This window comes from Copadichromis virginalis, linkage group LG17 (assembly GCF_057382275.1).
Source record: "Copadichromis virginalis isolate Kocher_CV1m ecotype Utaka linkage group LG17, C_Virginalis_male_GT1.1, whole genome shotgun sequence".
NCBI lineage: Eukaryota > Metazoa > Chordata > Actinopteri > Cichliformes > Cichlidae > Copadichromis > Copadichromis virginalis.
In genome coordinates this window covers 33,532,978-33,554,449 of record NC_140634.1, presented here as the reverse complement: position 1 = coordinate 33,554,449, position 21,472 = coordinate 33,532,978, and the positions used below count along the sequence as shown (strand labels likewise).

Below are 21,472 nucleotides of genomic sequence, written 5' to 3'. Positions count from 1 at the left end.
ATGGATCAGAGTTCCTATTTCATGCTTCATAATGTTAAATGTGGTGGGTATGCACTAATTTACACCTCACACATTTTTAAGAGTGCTTATCTAAGTATGCAAGCACACATTGACCCCTCCCCTTTGTACGCCTATGTTGAATTCCTTTGTTAGTTTAATTGCCTGACATTTAACCCTCTGTATCAGTATTTATTTCAGTTTTCTCTGACCCAAGGGCAGGGTTCAATTTCCAGTACGTACGATATCATAAGCAGACTTTTTCTCATCCTTTATCTTCTGCTGTAATTTGATTGTCTTTGTGCTTATACCTGAGGTGAGGCGGACGCTTGGCCAACAGTTAGTCTATAAATAGGCTCTATTACACATTTGTCTTTAATTACACCACCGTCTGCATTATAGGGGTTTAGCTGCTGTATTTTATGCAAGACTGTGCCTATTAATATTTAGCAAGTGTAGCATTAATTACTTTAAAAATCTCTCCCTTCCTCATCCCTCATTTAACGTGGCTAAGAGAAAGCGAGTGTGAGAGAGAGTGAGAGTGATTTTAAAAATTGATTTCATGTGACTTTTAGGAATGTCTGGGCTGCTGATGTCACAAAGAACTATCTGCGTAAGCACTCGCTGTGGAAAAATGAAGCACACACGGAAACAAACACAAAGAAATGATTCTTATATGATTCTCGTCCACTCTCCTTCAAAGACCATGTTGGAAACCTATCAGCTAGTCACTTCTTTAATGGATAAAAGATGCACTTCTGCTTCATGTGACTAAGTGTATCAGAGAGAACAGAGGAGTGTTTGGTTAGTCCTTAGTACCAGACATCTATACATTAATCTGTTTGGACATGTTTACCCCTCTCTGAAAGGGGGTAATAAGTGGAGCAAATCTGCCCAGCTCCAGACAGAATCCAGTGTTACCACTCCCTCGGCTCATTTAATTTTTAGTAACAGGACAGCACTTCCTTTTTCTTGCATTCTCTTTTCTCCGGCCGCACTAGCCTTGACACTTGCAAGGGTAGCTAGATTAGAAGATTAGACGCATCCATCCATCCTTCTCTTCCTCCCTCGGTCCCCGCCCGCCTTTACAAAGCCACAACAACCTCAAAATGGAAGAAATGTGTTTTTCATGAATGGCTTTTCAAAGATGTGTTTAAATAATAGAGTGGCTTGTAGCACTAAACTAAATAGTACATCACCTTGAAGGCCTTTCTCTGGAGAGGAGTCCTCAGCACAAGCAAGTCCATACAAACCTCTTCTTCTCCTAAATGTCCGAAGGTTAATGATATCTACTTAACTGCAAAGCAGGCTGCCCCGGGCCATCCCGGGTTTGTGCATACTGGTGTGAGCGTGTGCACGTCATGTAGTTTTGGTTCTGAATACTTATGCAGAAGTGCCACGCTGTCTAAAAACTTTATTGTATTGATTATTAGAGCTGGGCGATAGAACGATAACGATATGTATCGCGATATAACTTTTACTCGATAGAGAAATTAAGCTATCGCGATAGACCTCGCCGCTCTTGTCCTCTTAAAAAAAAAAAAAAAAAAAAGGTCAGCCAATCCAAATTAGGTAGCGCAGAGCCGAACCAATCACAGCCGCAGCGTCACGTCGCGTGACTTGTTACGTACAGCCAAGCCGCACGTGTGTTTGTTTGGGAAGCAGCCAGCGCGTAATGGAGGAAATGAGTGTGCCGACTAGAAAAATCAACCGAGCGTGACTGAAGAGAAAACAGATGATGGTTCCAATGCCGGAGAGATTGTCGAACGGAAGAGCCATAGAAGTTCCGTAGTGTGAAGGTATTTCGGCTATTTCAAGTCTGACAAAAAAACAGAGTAGCGTGCACTGTAAATTGTGCCGAAAGCAAGTCTGGAAATACAATAAACTGGTGCATGCGTCACACTGTGCGCCACGTTATTGTTTCGGTGAAATGAATTTCTACAATACTGTTACTGTTAATTCTACTCTCTGCAGTGTTTAAATGCTTACATATACACACAGTTACTGTCCCTCCACACAGACGACTCGGTTCTGCTTCTATGCCGCAGCTTTGTTTACTTTTTCCCACCGAGGCTTCTAGACTTCTGATTGGCCAACATTTCTGCACGGTTAGGAATCTAGCGCCACCTGCTGCTTTGGCATGTTCATAGCAGCGTTTTCCTTCATTTCTGCCTTTATGTGTGGACGGGATTCTTTTTTAAAACGAAAACGGAAAATCTCAGTTTTCAAAAATACCCGTGTACGTGTGGACGTAGCCTCAGTCTCTGACTGGAAGCGCTAATTCGTCATTCGGCTTTTGTCAGACTAAAGTAACTGTTAAAACTGTTTGAAAAGCTCAGCTATACAACAAGGAGAGATTGAGAATTTCCTTTTAGTTCTCAGTTTATTTGATATTGACAAAAGTTAGTCAGTTTTGTCTGTTCTTCTGTAAAACAAACTAAGATTTATTTTTAGAATTAATATTTTGTTTCTAAGTGGAATTGACAATTTAGTAGTCTGTTTCATTTGTTCTATTTTGAAACTTAAACGCTTTAGCGGCTGCCTTTTGTGTAGTTTGCAATATTTGCCTTTATTTATCTGAAAAAGTCTCATGTTCCTTAAGTACATCTACCCTGTTGAACTTATTATGGGAAATAAATATTTAAATAAAAACAAGCTGCTGATTATTTCACATTTTACTTGTGAGCAACGGCACATTTAAATCTTACAAATATAGTTATTTGGCTTATATCGTGATAGATATCGTTATCGACTGAAATGAAAAAAACATATCGTGATATGAAAAAATCTCATATCGCCCAGCTCTATTGATTATTTCATTTCGTAAAACATGTTTTAGGTTGGAGCCGCGTAATCCGTGTCCACGTTGAGTGAGTTAGATATTTAATTGCACCAATCTTGATAACAGGATTAAAGACTGTAAACACATCTTTTTTCAATTTAAATGTCTAAATGAATGACTGGTTTTAGGTGAAACCAAGTCTATTATTTATATTTCCACTGAAACCTTTGGCTTTGTTCAGTGTAGCCACAGGCTAAAAAGTAGTAATGTCCTTAACACCAGTCCAAACATCTGCAAACCTCCTCGCAACAAGCCCTGAGTGATGTAGTTATTGTTCACTCAACTGATTCTGAGATGAGAGCCAATAAACGTGTCATCACACTGAGGCCCAACTCTCTTTGGTGTCTGAAATTTTGCAAACTTTTATTGCCCCTCCTTCACTACCAACCCTCCCTCCCTTCCCCAGGCTGCCTGCACTCCTCTCATACTCTATCTTCCTCACCGCACTACTTCTCCTGCTCCCCCATCGCAGCCTACCATCAGATCCATGCACTAATGATCGCATTTGTCCCGACATACCTCTGCATGATTGCAGGTGCTAATCTCCAATTGATGTGAGAGCCAGGCATCTCTAGAACCCACACACACATACACACACTCGAAGCACTGCGTATTTATTACATCGCAAAAGTCCTGCTGAGTGACTCAATAATGGCAGCTAGCTATTAAGTACTAAATGGCTCATCCACATATTTTAATAAAGTGTCACAAAGCCTGTGAACGTTATCGTCGGAGCCACACAAACATCTAATGAGGTGCATGAGAACACATTCCAGTCTGCCAGGTGATCCACGTGATGCATTCAAGTACAGACTCATTGTCATTTTCGGGAAATGGTGTTTAAAAAAACACCATTTCTTCTTTATGAAACACTTTTTATTGTGCTCGACAAAACTAGGGATGCATCACTTCACTCGCTGTGGGCACCAGCTGAACAATGATTTGTATCTGGTGCTAGTATACAAATATAAAGTACTGATCAGCATCAGTGGACATATTAAATGTTTACAGCATGGCGTTTATGAACAGCTATAACTAATGAGTGAAAGGTGGGGTACAGCCTCACATAGTGACCTAAACATCCCTTTATACAGCCACATTTTAGTGTCTCAGAAAGTGTTTTTGTCCAAGCACTCATGTAGAACATAAAATATTTCAGCAACAAATTTGTAACTTTCTGGCAATCAGCCCATCATTTTATCACCTTTCAACACCAGTTTTACTCTCCATCGGCAACATAAATAAATAACTTAATTTTAAAAAAATCTGTCTTTCCATGCTGTTAGCTGTTACATCGGCAGGTAAGAGGACGTGGAGGTGTTGTTGTCTTATCTCCCACCTTCTGTAAACCTGAGGCACAGAAACAGAAAGGTTCATCCGCTCCTGTTCGCATCCTGCTAAGATCAGCCTCCCTTTCTCATCCCACCACATCAGAATATTAATTTACAGTATTTGGCTCTGAATATTAAAGTCATCTGTACCTTTTAAAATTCTTTTCAAATTCAAAGTCCCCCCTGCCCTCCCCGCTTCCACTGATGAAGGCAACCCAGGAGAGAGGCTTCCTAACATACTACCACTTGATAAGTCTCCCTCTCTCTCTCTCCCCGCTCTCCTCTTTCAGAGTCTAGGGGGATTTTCTGATGCATCCGATGTGTCAAAAATAATTAGCTTTTGTCAGATTTATCATCATGGCACAAACCCCTCTCCCTGACTAGAGCCCCAGATCGTGTTATGCCTTGTTTGTGTGTGACAGCATTATTATTCTTGTTAGTGGCCCGACACTTCTTTTTTTCCCCCGCCCACTCCTCTGTTGTTCTGAAACATAAGGCGTCCTGTGAGCAGCACCATTGCTGCTTCCTGCCCAGTGCTTATTGACACTGGCTAAAGATATTCATCCATTTAGAGTTAAAAACATGTATCATGGTGTCCGAGCGAACTGCCGGGGCTGAAGTTGATTAATGGCAGAACCTAGCTGCCGGTTTTTCCTCTTGAGGAGCGACACGCACAGCCCCTGCATATTAACGAGTGGCTGCGCTTTCTATTAACTAGATAAAAAAGCCTCTCCTCTGCCTTTGCTCCAGGGGGCTCAGGGATGAGAAATTCTCCATTATTTATTATGTGGCCTGTTTTCCCCCCCCCCTTTTTTTCCTTTTTCATGTATTTCAACCTGGTGTCATCAGTAAACTTTTAAATGCCAAACATGTCTGGAACATCACAGCTTATCGGCCTTACAGAGGCCATGTTTTTCATGCAATTTTCATGCGCTTACTTACAGTAGACGTGAGGCATCATGTCGAATTAGTGTCTCGCAAACAACATGTTACTTTCTAGATAATGCATGTAACGCCTGTTTTTTTGATGCCACTGAATATTTGTCTGTTAGCTGAACACAGTCCATGCAGTAACGGGAATTACTCCTCCACACCTCTTTTGCACATTGCGTTATGGTGGTAATAAGTCACCTGACTATGTTCCCTTCATAATTTACTTGTAAATGAGGTTTCCCTTACTTTAAATGTTATACTTTACAGTTTACCATAAAATCATGTGTATTTTTCCTCTGGCCTGTATTGCTATTTATCCATTGTTTTGGTATCAGTTGGCCAGTTGTGGAGATTCTGATGCAGAGGTGTCTGCATTCGTTGAAAAGTAGAGAAACTAAATGGCCCACAAGCCTCTATCTGCTTTTTCCCTAAAACATGTGATTTCGTTTCATTACATTCAACAGATGCAAACGCAACCATCCTGATGGATAAATAGCACTGCATGCCTGAGAAAACTTGTCATTTTCTGATGAACTGTCCCTTTAAATGTGATCGTGCTGCAGGGATTTGTCATTGAATTAAAGAATAAATCTAACATTTATCATTTATCGCCTATGTGCTTGCGTCATAGGCCACCCATTCACATAAAGGAGGAGCCACTTAATATGGACGACGACGACTGTCCGATGTCACTTGTGACGACAGCCAATCACAGTCCAGAGCTGGAGGAGGACCGGGAGCTGGAGGAAGGGAACTTATCGGAAGATCTGGAGTGACTAGGATACAGTTTTTGGTCAACATATCCCTTCACCGAACCGCACTGTTTCTCTCACACAGACCTCCCGCAAGACTAGAAACCACTCCACAGTCCAAGCAACCACAGCTGACTCTCTTTGTCTCTCTCACCACTGGGACTATTTATTGAGCATGTATCCGGATAGAGACTGGGCCAAAGGAACTCTTTGTTGCAGCCCTTTGGGATCCCCCAAACACAAGCAGGCATAAGATGTCTGATTGGGAAAAAAATTGAACTCTTTGAGACCTGTTTCATTAGGGGATGGCGTGGCCACATACCGTGTAAGGATGATAGACTCATGGATGGGGAACACCATGTTCCGTTGAAAGCTAGCGGCCTCATATACTGCCAAAAAGGAAGACATTTTATGTTTGTGAATAATCCAACCCACAGTAGTTGTTAATGTCTAGAGACAATTGCTGGTTCAATTCAAGTTGTTGCTCTGTTATCATTTGCACAGGAGTAGTCTCAGAAATTTGTGTCACTGCCTGTATGTTGCTACTATTATGAAACCCAGTATATTATTTTCAGCTTTCTTTTAAAACCATTGTTAATTTCCCAAATACGATTTCTTTTTAGATACCACCAACTGTAAATGCCATTCCCCAAATCACACCAGAAACGGAACTGCGGTACCAAGACTGTTGTTGCAGCTGTCCATAAAAAAAACACAAAAAACACAAAAAAAAAAAAAAACAAAGGAGAAAAAAAAATAAGAAAAAAGTTGGCTTCCAGTCTGTTATCTGTTTGTGAATAAACAAAAAAAATTTAAATTAAGTTGGGGAAGAAATAAGTTTGTTAAAAAGCGCCATTTCCAAAACAAATGCATTTCTGCATAATTTTCTTCTCACTGTTCTCCTTTTACCTCCTCGTTCGAAAGCTTTGTCTACCTTCAAACAGTCACAGGCAACAGCTAGAAACCAAAGCCAACACTAGCAATGGCCAATAGCTTATAGACAGAAGCCACCAAACTCCTCTTGGTCCGCCTTCTGCCACTTTAAACTAGTACAAAGAGAAGCTTTTGTTCCGCAAACTACCTTGGAATAACCTCTGGGATTGTTTCATTTAGCCCTATACAAAGATGATCATGAGGAAGATGGAGGGAAAATAAAGGCTGGTTTTGATGTGAAATTTGCTAACTCATAGAAAAAAAAGACAAAACAAACAAAAAAAGTCCACTTTGGAGATTTTCTGCCAGACATACCATAGGTAGGAGGTGATGTGATGTTTGAACTGCAGGCATTTTGTGCTGTAACTGGTAGAGAGCAGCTAACTGTAAAAGTGGATCATGACCAAAACATTTGTGTATTCAATGGAAGTGCAGAAACATTGTGTTGTTGTGAATTTTTATTTTATTCTATTTTTTTTTTTTACTTTTTCTTATGCATTACACATAGTTGTTTTTTCTTTATTTATTTTTATTTTTTCTAACCTGGTGAATATGTATTGTTCTAAGTGGGACTGTCAAAATAATGTCTTTATTCCGTGGCTTTTTTTTCTTTCTTCCGAGCCGCGTCAAAACCGAAACTGAAAACATCGCTAACCAAACATGAAGAATATCTAGTGAAGCCAAATAAGTCACATTTTCAAGTGAATATGAAATGATGTGGCTTGGTTACCGTGGAAAAGCAAATAGTAATAGCCATTGCGGAAGAGGATTATCTACCTTTTTCTAGGTGAGATTTGCTTTAACTTCATCAAATCCTCGTCGCGTGGGTCTGTGCAGCTTCCAAACGCGTACGAAAGGCATCGCCACTGATGGCGCTCTGGGTAGACAGCCAGCTTTTTATATCACGCTTTAGGGTGACTTAAAGAGAGGTAGTTACTGTGGAAACTACGTCCCATCATTTCACAGCCAGTGTCATCTAGAAAAGCGTTGTTGCTTTAATGGTCATTTATGTTTTCAGTAAACCAAAGTTACACAAAATTCTGCCTCCTCTTGTATGGGATAAAGAAAACCTGAAACTACACACAGTATAACTACACAAACACACACATGTGTCAGAGACTAGCATACACAGACCTTAGGCTTGTGGTCTGCCAGCTTTCTTGTTTTGGTTAAATCTCCAGCTGCTGAAAACGTATGCTGTCAATGACCTGACGTGGCTTTGTGTCTTGCTGCGGCAGCGAGCAACGTGTCTGCTCTGTTTAGACCAAAATGGAAACACACTGTGCATATGTATGTTTTCAAGTGTTGTGCCAAGCCAAAGAACAGGGCTTGTAAGAGCTTAACACACAAGACACGTGCGGTACTGTACAAACGCTCAGCTTGTAAAGTACACACACATACACACGCGTACCAGTTCCACGTCAAGAGGGTACTGGGCCCTGGAACAAAGCTTATCCCTTCAATACTTAGCTGGAGTCAGCAAAACGACTTGAAGACGACGTTCTTAATAATCTTATCACACCAAATAAAAAGGACACTGCGTCTTTCCAAAAAAAAAAGAAAAAAAAGGGGTCTCCCACTTACCCAAAAAGGCTTTCTAAAAGCTCCTACCTCTGCACAACAACCAATTCAGAACAATTACGACGGATTGCACGAGTTACGAGAATGCCACAAGAGCCGTTACACTTTACTGCGCTTGTCTCATAGGACGTGGCTCAAGCCCAACGTTTACATTCCCTGCGTCAAGATATGGAAGATTTGCATTGTAATAGGTTGTCCTCAAAACATTTGTAGAATGATAATGTATAGATTATCTGTAAGGGAATATTGTGTTTTTTTTAAAATGCATGTCTAAAAAAATCATTTGGTGGACTGGAAACGAGAACTAATAAAAAGAATATAATAAAAACCATGGGGATGATGGCCTAACTGTACGTACAATGCATAGGAGTGCGTTACCTCAGATATACTGTTTTGGGAGGGATAAAAACCTGTCAGCCACAGAATGCATATTACCTGTAGATTTGCATGGGTTTTGTATAAATTAAGTAAAAAAAAAAATGTCTAAAATAGTTGCTTGCACATAATACCAGAAAGACCTCCAGAACTGCGATCTGCTCCTCCACTAGATTTTAGGATTGTCTGGATTTTCTGGGTTGATTTTTGTCTGTATTTTGATAACTGTGCATACTTATGTAAAAAAAAAAATGTTGGTGGACCCATAAATTTACCAGACTTTTTTCTAAGAGGAAAAAAAAATCTCAGTGTTTCTTTTCTGACTTACCTGAATTTTTACTGTTTCTCTCTCATTGCTCGCTAAGAATAGCAAACTTGCTTTTTCTGCATCTGCTTTGCGTAGCTGTAAGGCTTAACCTAATGTGTGTATTTATTGCTTGTACCTCTGTGCATACTTTATGAAGCATTATGTCTGGCAGTTGAGTCATGTATCCTTTCTACTGCTATCCTTCTCTAATAATTGAGAATATGATCCCCCTATGTATACAGTAAATTGGGACTGTAGCAAACATATGTTTATGTAATTGGTGAGAACTTTTCTTTGGTTTGTTTTTGTTTTCATTTCCTTTTTGATCGATCGATCCAGCGACTTTTTTTGATACTTTTCATTAATGTGTACTGTGTCCATACGTTAAAAGTTCTCTGACATTAGAAGGTCATGGTTGAGAATTGTAACAGACATTATTTTCTGTATTCATGGCATTTCACTGCTGAATAAAATAAAGGACCAAAACTTGGAATTTGAAAAGCAACTGTCTACCTCCAGCATCAGAGAGTAAATTATTTTCCCTCCACTGTTGTATCTTTTATTCTACAAAGGCACAGCCATGAAAATCTAGCTGGCATTACACTTTTAAGGTTTCAGGAGCTGCTACTTCAGAGATGTGAAGGAAGGGGGTGGAAAAACAATTAAAATTTAATGTATGTGTTACAAGCCTTTTTTCCAGCCTCCAGTACCCAGAGTCTTGTTTAGAGGAGCGGGGCAAGGCATTGTATTGCCCACCCCTCTGGACCTGTAATGGGTTTAGCCTTTGTATGATTCAAGCCCACTGCTTTCATGTACCGTACGCGTGTCCCAGTCTACACCCAAGCACTGCTGTGTACCTTTGAAAAGCTTTTGTAAGAAGTAACTCACCCAACTAGACTTCATTTCTGGGCTACATACTGCAAAAGTGGTTTTGGCACAAACCGCATTATTAAGTCTGTTGCCATGTAAAAAATATCTGCCTTATTAGCATCATGGCTCTGTGTCATGTACAGAAAACAAAGATGTGAAATTTCACCAGACATCTTCCATAATCTCAAAGACAGCAGCTTCCTCTTGACACTTGAAAAGACAAAAAAAAAGCTTTTTACCCTCTCGACTGATGGATGTTGACTGGCCTAACGCAATGACAGGCAATGTGGCTAAATCAACTCCAGCAGGCCTACCACACCTTGTCGGTCATGGAGCAGCCACACACTGACACCCTCATTGAGATTCAAACTGAATCTACCATGACCAATAGGTTGCCCATTAGCTCGTCTGTATGCCGAGAGCCTTCTACACGTTCCAAAGGGTGCTCAGGGACATCGTGGGACTCTTTGAATCATATCCGCTGGTCATTTAATCGTAACGCTGATGCGTGTTCTTTTTCCTTACCACATGATGTCCCATGAGAGGTCAGAAAACAACAGCATTTTTCATAAAAAGGCACACAGACGCACTTGTCTTTCTTCACCCCCCCACCCCCCACCCCCCATGACAGTCCCAGACATCAGCCTTGGCAGGCTGCTGTTATCTCCTCAGCAATGGCGTTCCAGAGCATTAGCTAGCTCGCAAGGCACTTGTCTTCCATGCTGTTTATGCACTTGGAAGTGTTTGTGAATTCAAGTGAGGGATTGCATACGGAGTGCAACAAGGGCCGCTGTGTACTACACAACATCAGAGGGAGCTCCGACATTAAAGTGTGAGAGCGCCTGCTATAGACCCTTCTTTCAAAGGCCATGAAATAATAATGGCTTGTGGTTAGAGAGGTATCCGTGAGTCACAGTGGCTGCTTTTCATAAAGTGGAGTTATTTACAGAGCGATGAATAAAAGAAAGGGTAGCTGGTGGTGCAAGCTTTTTCCACATGAATGGTGGTGGTGGTGGGAGGGGAGTTCCTCCTTATTCAGTACGCTGCAAGTATACTGCATGGTGTGATGGGAGTGGGAGAAGGCTCTGAAAATAGCAGCTAATTTCTAAAGAAAGATCTACAAAATACAAAATAATGTTTGGAAGCTTTAAGACATTTAGAGACATGTGCTTCTTTACTTTTGTGTTGACAATTGGAAAAGTTCATAAAATTTCTATGCAGTAAATATAGATCTACAGCAAGAAGGCTTAGCTAAGCTCAGCTTAGCATTAGGACTAAAGGTGGGAAAATATCTAGGTTCACAAAGCAGCAAATTATCTCAAACTAATTGGTCCAAAAACCAAACCTTTGATGACCATTTTCAAGCAAATTAAGTATTGTAGTTATTAATCCTCACTATACCTAATTGTGTCTTCGTGTTCCCCTAGGTAGGCTATGTGATGATGTGTATGTGAATGTGCGCCAGGTCATGGCCAGGGAAACTAATCCTGGCTACTAGCCAGAAAGCTGAACAAAGGTGAATGGAGAATGATGGATAGGAGAAGAAGTATACTTTCAACGGCTAAGAATTGTTTTTATTTTTAGTTTGCCTCCTTCAAAATTGAGAAAGATCACCATTCATTGTAAACTTTGTGCCAGTAGCAACAAATACACATTTAAGTTATCAGGGTGTGTGATACAGCTGTTGATAATTAATAAATAATTGTTACTGGCCTCTCCTGCCAGTGATGCAACAGGTCAGGCTAAAGAAGCTTGATTTGGTCGAGTCAAGATTCTCTGAGGAACTGGCTAATCAGATTGCATATCCCTTATTCAAAAGGGAGAATTGCAAAATTTATATAAATATAATTAGTCATTTTTTATACCAGGTAATATATAAAGGAAGTAATACATTTAATATGTAGCAATAAATACTGCCTCCCATAGTGATTTGATGGTCGAACACATTACTTATTCTATATTTATTGTATTTAATGTATTTACTGGACTTCTCAATCAGAATTCATTAGCCCATGAGCATATGTCAGATGATCTTCACTTCTGAAATGTGTAGTATAAACAAGTATGATAGAAACAAAGTTTTAAATATGACTTGAAATGAGCGACTGACCCCATAAACTCAACATGAAAGTGTTAACAGAAGTCGATAAGACTGGAAGTCAAGTCTGTGCACCTTGGTTTGGTCGCTAGCATACTGCTGTGGTCGTAGGTTAACTAGAACTAACAGCCTTGTCTACAAACACTGCCACTCTGCTGCTACTGCTACTATCTGAGCTTTAGTGAAACTGTGACACAAACCAGAAAAGGAGAAGGTTAACCTTCAGAGCAAAAGTTGTGCCCTTTGAAACACATTAGTTGCAGCGATGAGACAAGCAGTTGAATTTTCTCCAGTTCTTGTTTGCGTCTTACTAAAGTTATACTTTATGAAGTAGCAGTTTGTGAGTATTTAGAGACAAACCTGAGGAACTACAGGCAAGTGTTGCTAGCAACCAAAGTAATCATCAAAAGGTTTTTGGCGCAGCACCTTCGTTTGCTAGAAACCACCAGGAACCTCAGGGAATACACGCCTCCCTGGTGTGGTTTATTCTGGTTGGCAATGGATGTATCATCTTGTAGACAACGCTTAAGGAATGTGTCCATGACGTCATGTGAGAAACCACAGGTGAGCTAAGATGTTAGCTTCTGATAGTTGTTTTAGCTGCATCGTTCCATAACAGAGGCTAAATATATGCATAGAGCTACAGCCAGAAGACTTAGCTTAGCAAAAAGACTAAGTGGGAAAGCGGCTAACTTCAAAAGTAATTTATGAGCACTTTTATGAGTTGTTACTATATTATATCTTGTTTTTGTAAACTTTGGAAAGAACCAGACTAGCTGTTTCCATCCGTTTCTCATCATTAAACTAGTCCAAACTAGCTACTAGCCTGTACTTGCCACAATGAGCGAGTGCTATAAGAGAGTGCTATCAGTGTCCATGTCTAACTTTCAGGAGTTCAGTACAATAGCTAGTAAGTTAGCTTGTATCTTGGCCTTTTAAATCAGACAGTGCATCCTGGCATCATTCATTTCTCTAACAACGACCAATTAGGTCAATTTATGAACCGTGCACTTGTGGGATTGGGTGGTAAATATCTCTAGTCTCAGCTTATTGATTAAGAGTGCAGTCTCCGTCTCGGTCTTTCTCTTTCCACCCCTTCTGACCTGACGATGCGTGTCGGCTCCCTGGAAGACCCTTACCCCGAGGCTGCAAAATTGCCTGCTAAATAGTCCGAGGCAATGGCAACGCTAATTGAGATCATCATTATTATAATTGCGAGCCCTGAAAAGCGCGTCTTAAATAATTTGCATTGCTCTCAAGTTGATATTGGATGCAGTGCAAAAATAATTGCATGGCTCGGAGGCATGACGCTCGGTTCGGTGGTGGGCGAGGGGACACTTCCCCACCCCGCCCAGCTCTAGTAGCCACCCAGCCGGTGCTGAGATCGGATGCCATCACATATCTGTGTCACGAGCAGTAGGTTGGGGGAGGCAGATTTTGTAATGTTTTTGTCCACTTTTATATAAGATTCTCTTAAAGCTTCACAGTCAGCGATTTTTCTGTTAAATCAGAAAAAAACATAAGATAAAACAACATCCCCATGAGATGAGAATCCTTCAATGTGTAGTCCACTAAGTGTTTTCCACCAGTCACTACCTTTTAAAGTGAACCTGACTCCAAGCTCACCTGCTCCTTTTACCACATCTGACTTTCCACTCTGTGGACGGAGCTGCTGAGATAGGCAAAAAAACCCTAAAAAACTATGACCTCGATACATAAAACTTCACTCATCGCTTCATCAGAGGAACCTGACGTAAACGCACTTTTTTGCTTTGTGTGAATGTGATGTGCAGGCACCGGTGTAATGTATGCAAGAGAAATGCCTATTTCTCCAACTGAAACAAGGGATTAACCCAACAAAATGGTGAGAAACTGCTGATATTCATGAATTCTTGCCTTTGGCATTATCTGCCACATACACACACACACACGTATCCTATCAGGTCTTTCTCCCCCTCGTCTCTCAAACACACACACTCACACGCACAAAGAGACTTCTCGATAGTCCGTCCTAATGAATAAGATATGATGACATGATATAGCTCATTATTTGTTTGCTTTATGCTTTAACAAACAACAAACACAACCCTTCGAGGCTGCTGGCAAATCTTTTTTCCTTTTTGCCTGTGAAAATGAGCACATCAAAGAATGAATGAGAGGGTAGAATCAGATTATCTAAATCCTCTTAGAAAGAAACACACCCCTCAAACACACTCTTTGCCTTCATCATCAACCCCCCCTCATCATTTTTACACATTATAGCTCTCTCTAGTATTATTCATCTGTTTATTTTTGAGGGGACGGTGGAAAATTTAAAAAGAAATTGAACCAGACTCACCCCAGCAGCTGCTTTGCATCTCTCGTCACTTGGCAGGTAGACAAAAAACAACGCTACATACTCCATGTTGTGTTTTCACCTTTACATGTTTAACCGTGATAAATAAAGCACTTACATTTAGCTGGTAAGGTTATGTGGTGGGGGGGATCACAACTATCATCCTTTTAATCCATGGTAATCACATCTGGCTTTAATCGCCAATTCATAATGGAATCTGTAATGGAATGATTTCAATTATCTACCACCACTGGCACCGCGGAGTTGTGGAATTAAATTAGGACAATGCTTCTGTATGTCTTCGTCTCAAATCTCAATATGTTTGTGTTTAAGGGGTCTTGAGGCCTTCTTTTATTGTTGTTCTTGTTTGTGGAACTTATGAGGCAGAAGTTTGGGTCTCGTGGAGAAAAAAAAAAGATTGCTTAAAAAAAAAAGGGAAGGACCTAGGGAGCTGATCATGTGGGGGTTGGATGGTGGTAAAGAAAAAAGAAATATCTTGCATTAGTGAGGAATGGTGGGTTAAATCACTTACTGAAGATTTTTAATGACATTTCAGTGTTCCTCGTATAATTACTCTTCATCTGAGATGGGCCGTAATGCTGTTGGACAGTCGTGGTTCAGGCTCGCTAGCTCGCTTCATTAGCGTGTCATTCCTATTTCACATCAGAGGCTTTAATTGTAATGCTGAATATGCACAGCTCTCCACAGAAGCCTAATCAAAGTGGATCCACTTGTATTATTAATATCAGAAATCAGCCCGCTTGCTATTTTTTTTATAAATAAAAGAATACAGACGCATAAATCAGCTGTCATTTATTAGCATGGCCCTGGCATATCCGCCAGACATGCAAGTAGAGCAACCCCACCCCATCTCCGTTCCTCCGCGCATCACTCATCAAGATTTAAAAAGAATAAAAGACGGAGAGGAGAAAAGGAGAAAAAATTGCATTAAATATACATACTAATTCCGCTGTGAAGTAATCAGATTACAAAGCAGGTGACACCGGGCGCAGGAAGGAAGAAAAAAATAACATCGGACAGCAATGCAATATAGAGATGATGGAGAGGTTAACAGGGATAAAAGACGGAAGATGGGTGGACGTGGAGAGAAGGGAAAGGCAGCAATGAGAAAAGAAAAAGATGGGAGGATTAAGGATTTACATTCTTAAAGCAAATACCCTGAAAGAAAGCAACTACAGCAGAGAGGAAACGGTGTATTTGAGGAGGGCTCGGTGAACACTGGGAGCAGGGTGACCCTCCACAGGTTGTGCTGACCAACCATAAAAATCCAGCTGTGTTTTGAATCCTGCGGCGGTCGGAGTCAAAGTGCCGTGAACCGCTAATCCACGTCAGTGAAAGGCTTTGGTGCTGATGCAGATCGCACCCAGGGAACCGCAACCGAATACCTGCCCTGTGTCTGAAAACAGACGCTGAGGCTCTGGAAAATAAGACTGCGCTTTACGCCATTTCTTCACATTTATTTGCTTATGTTCAAAGATATCGGAAGTTAATGAAATGACTGAGTTTGCCACGACCTTCACGTGAGGCTTACGAGTGCTAACGTGCTAATGGGATTATGCCGCGTCATCAACAAGTGGATGAGGCAGTGATTTTTACATTTTTTGGTATATTTTTACTCAGATGTGTTCAAAATAAAAACTGAATGCCTGCCAGAGTCAGAAGTAGAAAACAAATGTAACATTGTCACATTTAATTTCTGGATACAAGAAAAGTTATGACAGCTTCAGGTGGATGAGACAGATGTAAATTATTAATTAGACATTAATGGGTAGAGAGACATTAATTAGGCATTAATGTGGAGACTCCTTGTACAGACTTCCCTCACCTTCTCCCAGTCACATCCTTCCCCTGAGTTTCTATCTATAGCACGCCCCCCTCTACCTCCATCATCCTCTCTCTCAGTCTCTCTGCCCACACCCGTCGACCGTATGTTCTCTCACATCAGTGTGTATAGAGGCAGATGAATGCTGCGCTATTATTTCCACTGTAGGTTTAGAGTGAACATTTTAAGCAAGATGCATTTTGGGATGATTCCGTTTAGCTTCCCGTGTCTTTTAAAAAACAAAAAAATCCCCAAATCAAACACCACTGAAGTAGTTGGAGCACTGAAGTAGTTGGAGCACTTAGAGTGCCGCGTTCGCTAGGTACACATTCCGGCGGCGGTTGTTGTTGTTGCCGTTCCCTGACAGCCTTTTGACATTCCTTTCCTTAGAAAGGAGAAGCTGTTCACTCAGCGGTGGGAAAAGTGTCTTGATGTACAAGGCAACACGCAAACAACCATTTGCGGTTGCCAAACCTCAACATTTATGAAGGTCTGTGTAAACTAGACAGTTACTGGCTCGAGAAAAAGACTTTCTAAACATGGATTGAAGGAGACAGGGGGGGGGGGGGGGGAAAGGGTAGCGTAAGGGGAAACTGAATTACTTTCCACTGTACTGTACACGCTTCAACCTTGCGAAAAAGCAAGCAGGAAAATGATAGTGGCAGTGGGGGGCAGTGTTCAAGTACAGGTCAGCTCCATTACCTGAGTCCAACATGTCTCTCTCACAACCTGAACATACATATATAACCCCGGCTTGATGATATTCCTTCCCAATCTCGCCAGTTTCCATTCCAAACGTCTTTGATCTGTGATTTGCATTTTAGCGCCCACAGGGTGAAAATTATTTGGATGAGATTTTTTTTTTCCTTTCTCCCTCATTGCCTTCTCTTCTGCATCTTCTCACTCACCCACTCACCGTACCTGGGGCTTGTAAACTCATCCCTCCCTCCCTGACTCCCGTTTTCCCCAGCTCCCTGCATCCCTCTTTCCCAGCTGCTCAGGATCTCCTTTTAATATCAGCTATGCCCCCGAACGAAGCAAACAAATTAGCTGACGGGAGGAGCGGGTCTCAGTCTTGGCTTCTCACCTGGATGCGAGGTTAGCAGCCCTTGGGTTTAGCAGCTTCTCCTGAACAAGGCTTGCAAACACGGGTACCTTAAACACACCTACTGACTTCCATCAAAGTTATTGGGCTACAGTCAAGTGAGGGATATGTTTTTAAAGACCTCAGGCTTGCTTAAGAGTTTTCTGTTTAGCCTACATAGATCCTACAACATAGCCCACAGAAGTGCCTGATGCTGTTGTCAGTCTTTACACCTGCGAGCAGTGTGCCTATGTTACTCTGCAATATCATCGCTGAAACGCTAGCTGGTGGAATCTAAGTTTTCCTCTTTGCTTATTTTCCATTCTCTTTCATTCTGTTTCATGTGATGTAATCCACTGCTAATCCATTTTTAAATCTTCAACATTAGTGTTTTCACCTTCACCATCTTGGTGATGGGATGGATGAGTCTGACTGTGAAACTGCTTGTTTATTGACTAAGGACTTGTTAGTCATATGATATGTAATCCCTTTTTTTTTTGAAACACAGTATGACCAAGATTTACAAAGTAGAGTTAATTTTTTATTCAGTGTGACTGAGGCCCTAAAATTACCAAGAACATGTATAGATGTTTTTCATGTGTGTCACGCATATATTGCTTGAGAGTTGTCTGTCATTTTGGATACAACCACAGATCACGGAGGAAAAATGTGTGTTCTGCAAATGGCTGCTTGCTTTAACTTAGTGAAACAAAGAGGCTGCAGAACCATTGCTTTGGTTGCTGGCAGATGTGTGGAAGATCCCAACTTGTCTGGCAGAGATATTCCCTTTTGATAAAGCTTAGTTAGGCCTGGATCAGGTGACCCCGAGTCCTCCCTTAGTTACACTGCAATAGGCTCAGGCTGCTAGGCCCTTCCCTTGAGTCACTGAGTGTTTCTTCTTCATGACCTTTTTTCATTCACTATTTCTTTATGCATTGTTCATGCATCTCTGGGTCTCTTCCACAGTTTCTTTGTCCCGTCTTCGTCCGATCACACCCAACCGGTCATGGCAGATGGCCGTCCCCTCCTGAGGAGCTTGTGGTGGACGTTTCTTCCTTTTAAAAAGGGTGTTTTTCCTTCCCACTGTCACCAAGTGCTTGCTCATAGGGGTCAGCTGATTGTTGCCGTTTTCTTGCCAAGTTGCCAAGGAATTATTGTTTCTAAGCCTGCATAAGGGGCGCTTTAAGTGGAAGTAGAGCTTTAGCAACTGATTTCAGAACATCTACCATTAACCTCAGCCTCCTGCCACCACTTACCAAGTGGTTGGGTAGTACACATTTATCTCTTGTAAGCAGTGGCTGCTGGATGGTTGCAAACCACTCGGAGCCTTTTTCATTTAACTCTATATTGTCAAGATGACTTTCATATGTCAAAAATCACGTGTCTGCAAAATCAGTGGTCAAGGCAGAAAGCCGTTTTTTCCCCCTAGCCTTCTATAGAGCCAGAAGTCGTTTTGCAACCAAATCTATCGCCATCTGGTGACCTTCAGGCAGAATGCAGGTTAGATGTATTTCTGCAGTGGCTTCAATTTCCTTTGTCAATCTTGTTCATTTGCAAAAGGTATATGGAAGTGCAAAGGAGGAAACAGTGGTAGTAAACAGGCCAATCACAGTTGTTGAAGACAGTCATCAGCTTATGGTGTAGGTTATGTCATAGGGTTTCTGAAGGGTTTGTTGTTATAATGTACCTAGAGCATAGCTTTAACCCTAGAACACTATTGCTGGGTGATTTTCATCCGAGCAAATACAGTTACATGATTTCTCTCTCCTGCAGCAGTTAGCGTGTCAAGGAGACTGTGCCTTCACCAGGAATATCTCAAATGTCCCAGGAATGGGTGGATCAAAGGCCAGCTTTCCAGTGTCATTTTTTATTTTTTTTTTAAGGAATTTTTTCATTCTTGAATTCCTGATTTTTGTGTAATTTTGCAGCATTATTTTAGCATCCCCTCATGACACTTTTTTTCATTCTGTTAGACATGGCACAGTTGAAAGTAAAAGCAGACCACTCTGATTTGTCATGTGTTGTCATATTTTGATATATTTTGATGACAAGTACTTTTTGTTGGTCATATTATATCGGGTAAAAATCACCCGGCATTAGTGATTGCGTTACTATTTATAGCGATAGTGTTCTACGGTTAATACAGAAACAGAAATCCACTTTTGGATCAAAAAAGTATATTAATAAGACTAAGAATAATTGTAAAAAGTGTTTCATTTTGATTGAATCGTTAGCTGAAAGTAAATAAACACAATTATGGACATGGCGGTTTAGAACATTTGCTGGAAGCTCCTTTATCTCAGTGGGATTGTGAATACAGAATGCACATTTACGTGTGGATCATGGACTGTTTCATTTGTACTTATGCTAACAGTTCGGATGTGACTACTTTACCACAGGAACACAGAAGACGACGCAGTGAAAAGAAAAGGAAGAAAAAAACAGTGATATTAGACATGCAGAAAAACTGAAATATCCCATTAATACGTCCTGTGGCTCAAACAAAAAGCCTGCAGCAGAATACTCTCAACCTCGTGGACAAGCAACATTATCGCCCCCTAGACATCCGTGACAGCGAGACTGCTTCCCGCTCGCTACCTATTTGATGTTTTTAAACAATTTATATTTGTTATCATATCAAAGAGGAGGCGTGTGGCTATCAAACACAGGAGGTGCACACTCTCAGCCGAGGGGCCCTCTCAGCCAGCCACGCTGCATTCCTTATTCTATTTTATCTCTCTTGGTTTTTGACTAATGTCAGTAACAGCTACCGGTAATAAAATGCTTGTTAGAGTTTGTGCCGTTGCCTCGGAGCGTCGGCTTTGATACATTGTCAGGCCATTTGCCAGTGTTTCCTGATTACCTCTCCACCGACTGCATGTTTATTGATTGGGAGTTAATAAAGCGAGGGGCCTACGCTTATTTCGTCTTCGCCTTCTTTGCAAAAGGTGAGGCTTCCTTTGATGTTGATGCCGTACATTTTGAGGCAACATAAACGCTCGTGTGTTGTAATGTCAGCTTTGCTCCTAGCCTCCCCCCCCCATCCCGCTGCCACTTCTTTTTTCGCATCTTACGTGCAGTAATGTGGGGAAGCTCGTGTTGTGGCGACTCTTTCTGTCGTTGTTGGGAATAAATTGAAGGTGTGAGGGAAAGAAAAAAACAAATGGTGCCAATTACTTACATTACCTGCGGGCTGTCTAGGTGACTTCATCTTGCTGTCTGTAATGCTGACATCTAATTCTACAGTCTATCTCTGCATCTGGCTGTCTTCGCGTGTTAGTACCTTCAGATCTTTACGTGTAGGATTGTCACTGTGAGCCTGTCATCTCCGGATCTGTTTATCTGCTAGCTTCTATCTTTGTCTCCTTCCCGTCAGTCTTTCCGCACTGTCCGTCCCTATGACAGTCGGTATGATGATTCCATCCCTCACCAGCTGATTGTCTTTTGTCTCTGTCCTCTGGAGCTTCTCCCAGTGCTGTTTATCCTGCACCCTTCCCCAGACACAGACTGCCTTGGATGATTTTCTGTCTCTTCCTCTGGCTGTCTTATATATCCACCATCCACCACCGCCCCCCTCCGAACTCCACCGAGCCAAGCAGTCGTGTCAAATCAAAATAACATCTTTAAAAATTCAGTCAACATCACCCCTACAAACAGCGAGGGCCTCCTTGTTGGCTATTCATGTATTCAGGTGTACACCATATCATGGTGGAGATGCATTCTGAGCGTGCAGGGAGCCTTACATGGTGGTTCCATCAAAATTTGATGTATTCATTCATAGTCACAGGTAAACTCTGTTTGTTTGCAGATAACTGGGATGTTTACCAGAAGCCAGGGTGGACAGGAAAGCAGGCCGGCACATGCAGATCGGTTTCTTATCGGACAAGTGCTGGCCTTGCACCTGCTGGCCGTGTAACCCCTGCTAGGTCCCCAGTGGAACATGACACGGTCCCCCTGACTTTTTTTTTTTCTTTTTCTGTCATCTTTGTGATGCTTACTTACAATTCCACTCGCTTTCTCCCTATCTTGATGTGTGCTTGTATTTATGTGTGCCGTACTGCGACAAACACCATATGTGCTCTGACTAAGAACCCCCCCGCCTCCATCTCTTCCTCTTCTCTCACTCGATTCTCGCTGTATTTACATCCTTGTTTAGTGTCACATTCTTGGGGTCAAACCAAAGCGCTGTAG

The 21,472-nt window shown here is 41.5% G+C and overlaps 2 protein-coding genes across 8 annotated transcripts in view; both read left to right on the top strand.

The window, feature by feature from the left end:
- The window catches only part of foxp2 (forkhead box P2), a 104,371-nt gene extending 94,815 nt beyond the window's left edge, over positions 1–9,556 (top strand). For all 5 annotated transcript variants that reach the window (XM_085436111.1, XM_085436114.1, XM_085436113.1 and 2 more), the window contains one exon: positions 5,735–9,556. In XM_085436111.1, coding sequence (XP_085292237.1) covers positions 5,735–5,879 — 145 coding nt within the window. In that variant the 3' untranslated portion in view covers positions 5,880–9,556. The remainder of the gene's footprint in view (positions 1–5,734) is intronic.
- Positions 9,557–12,225: 2,669 nt separating this feature from the next.
- mdfic (MyoD family inhibitor domain containing) overlaps positions 12,226–21,472 on the top strand; it is a 52,609-nt gene continuing 43,362 nt past the window's right edge. For all 3 annotated transcript variants that reach the window (XM_085436712.1, XM_085436711.1, XM_085436710.1), the window contains exon 1: positions 12,226–12,583. The gene's annotated coding sequence lies outside the window, so the exon portion shown is untranslated. The remainder of the gene's footprint in view (positions 12,584–21,472) is intronic.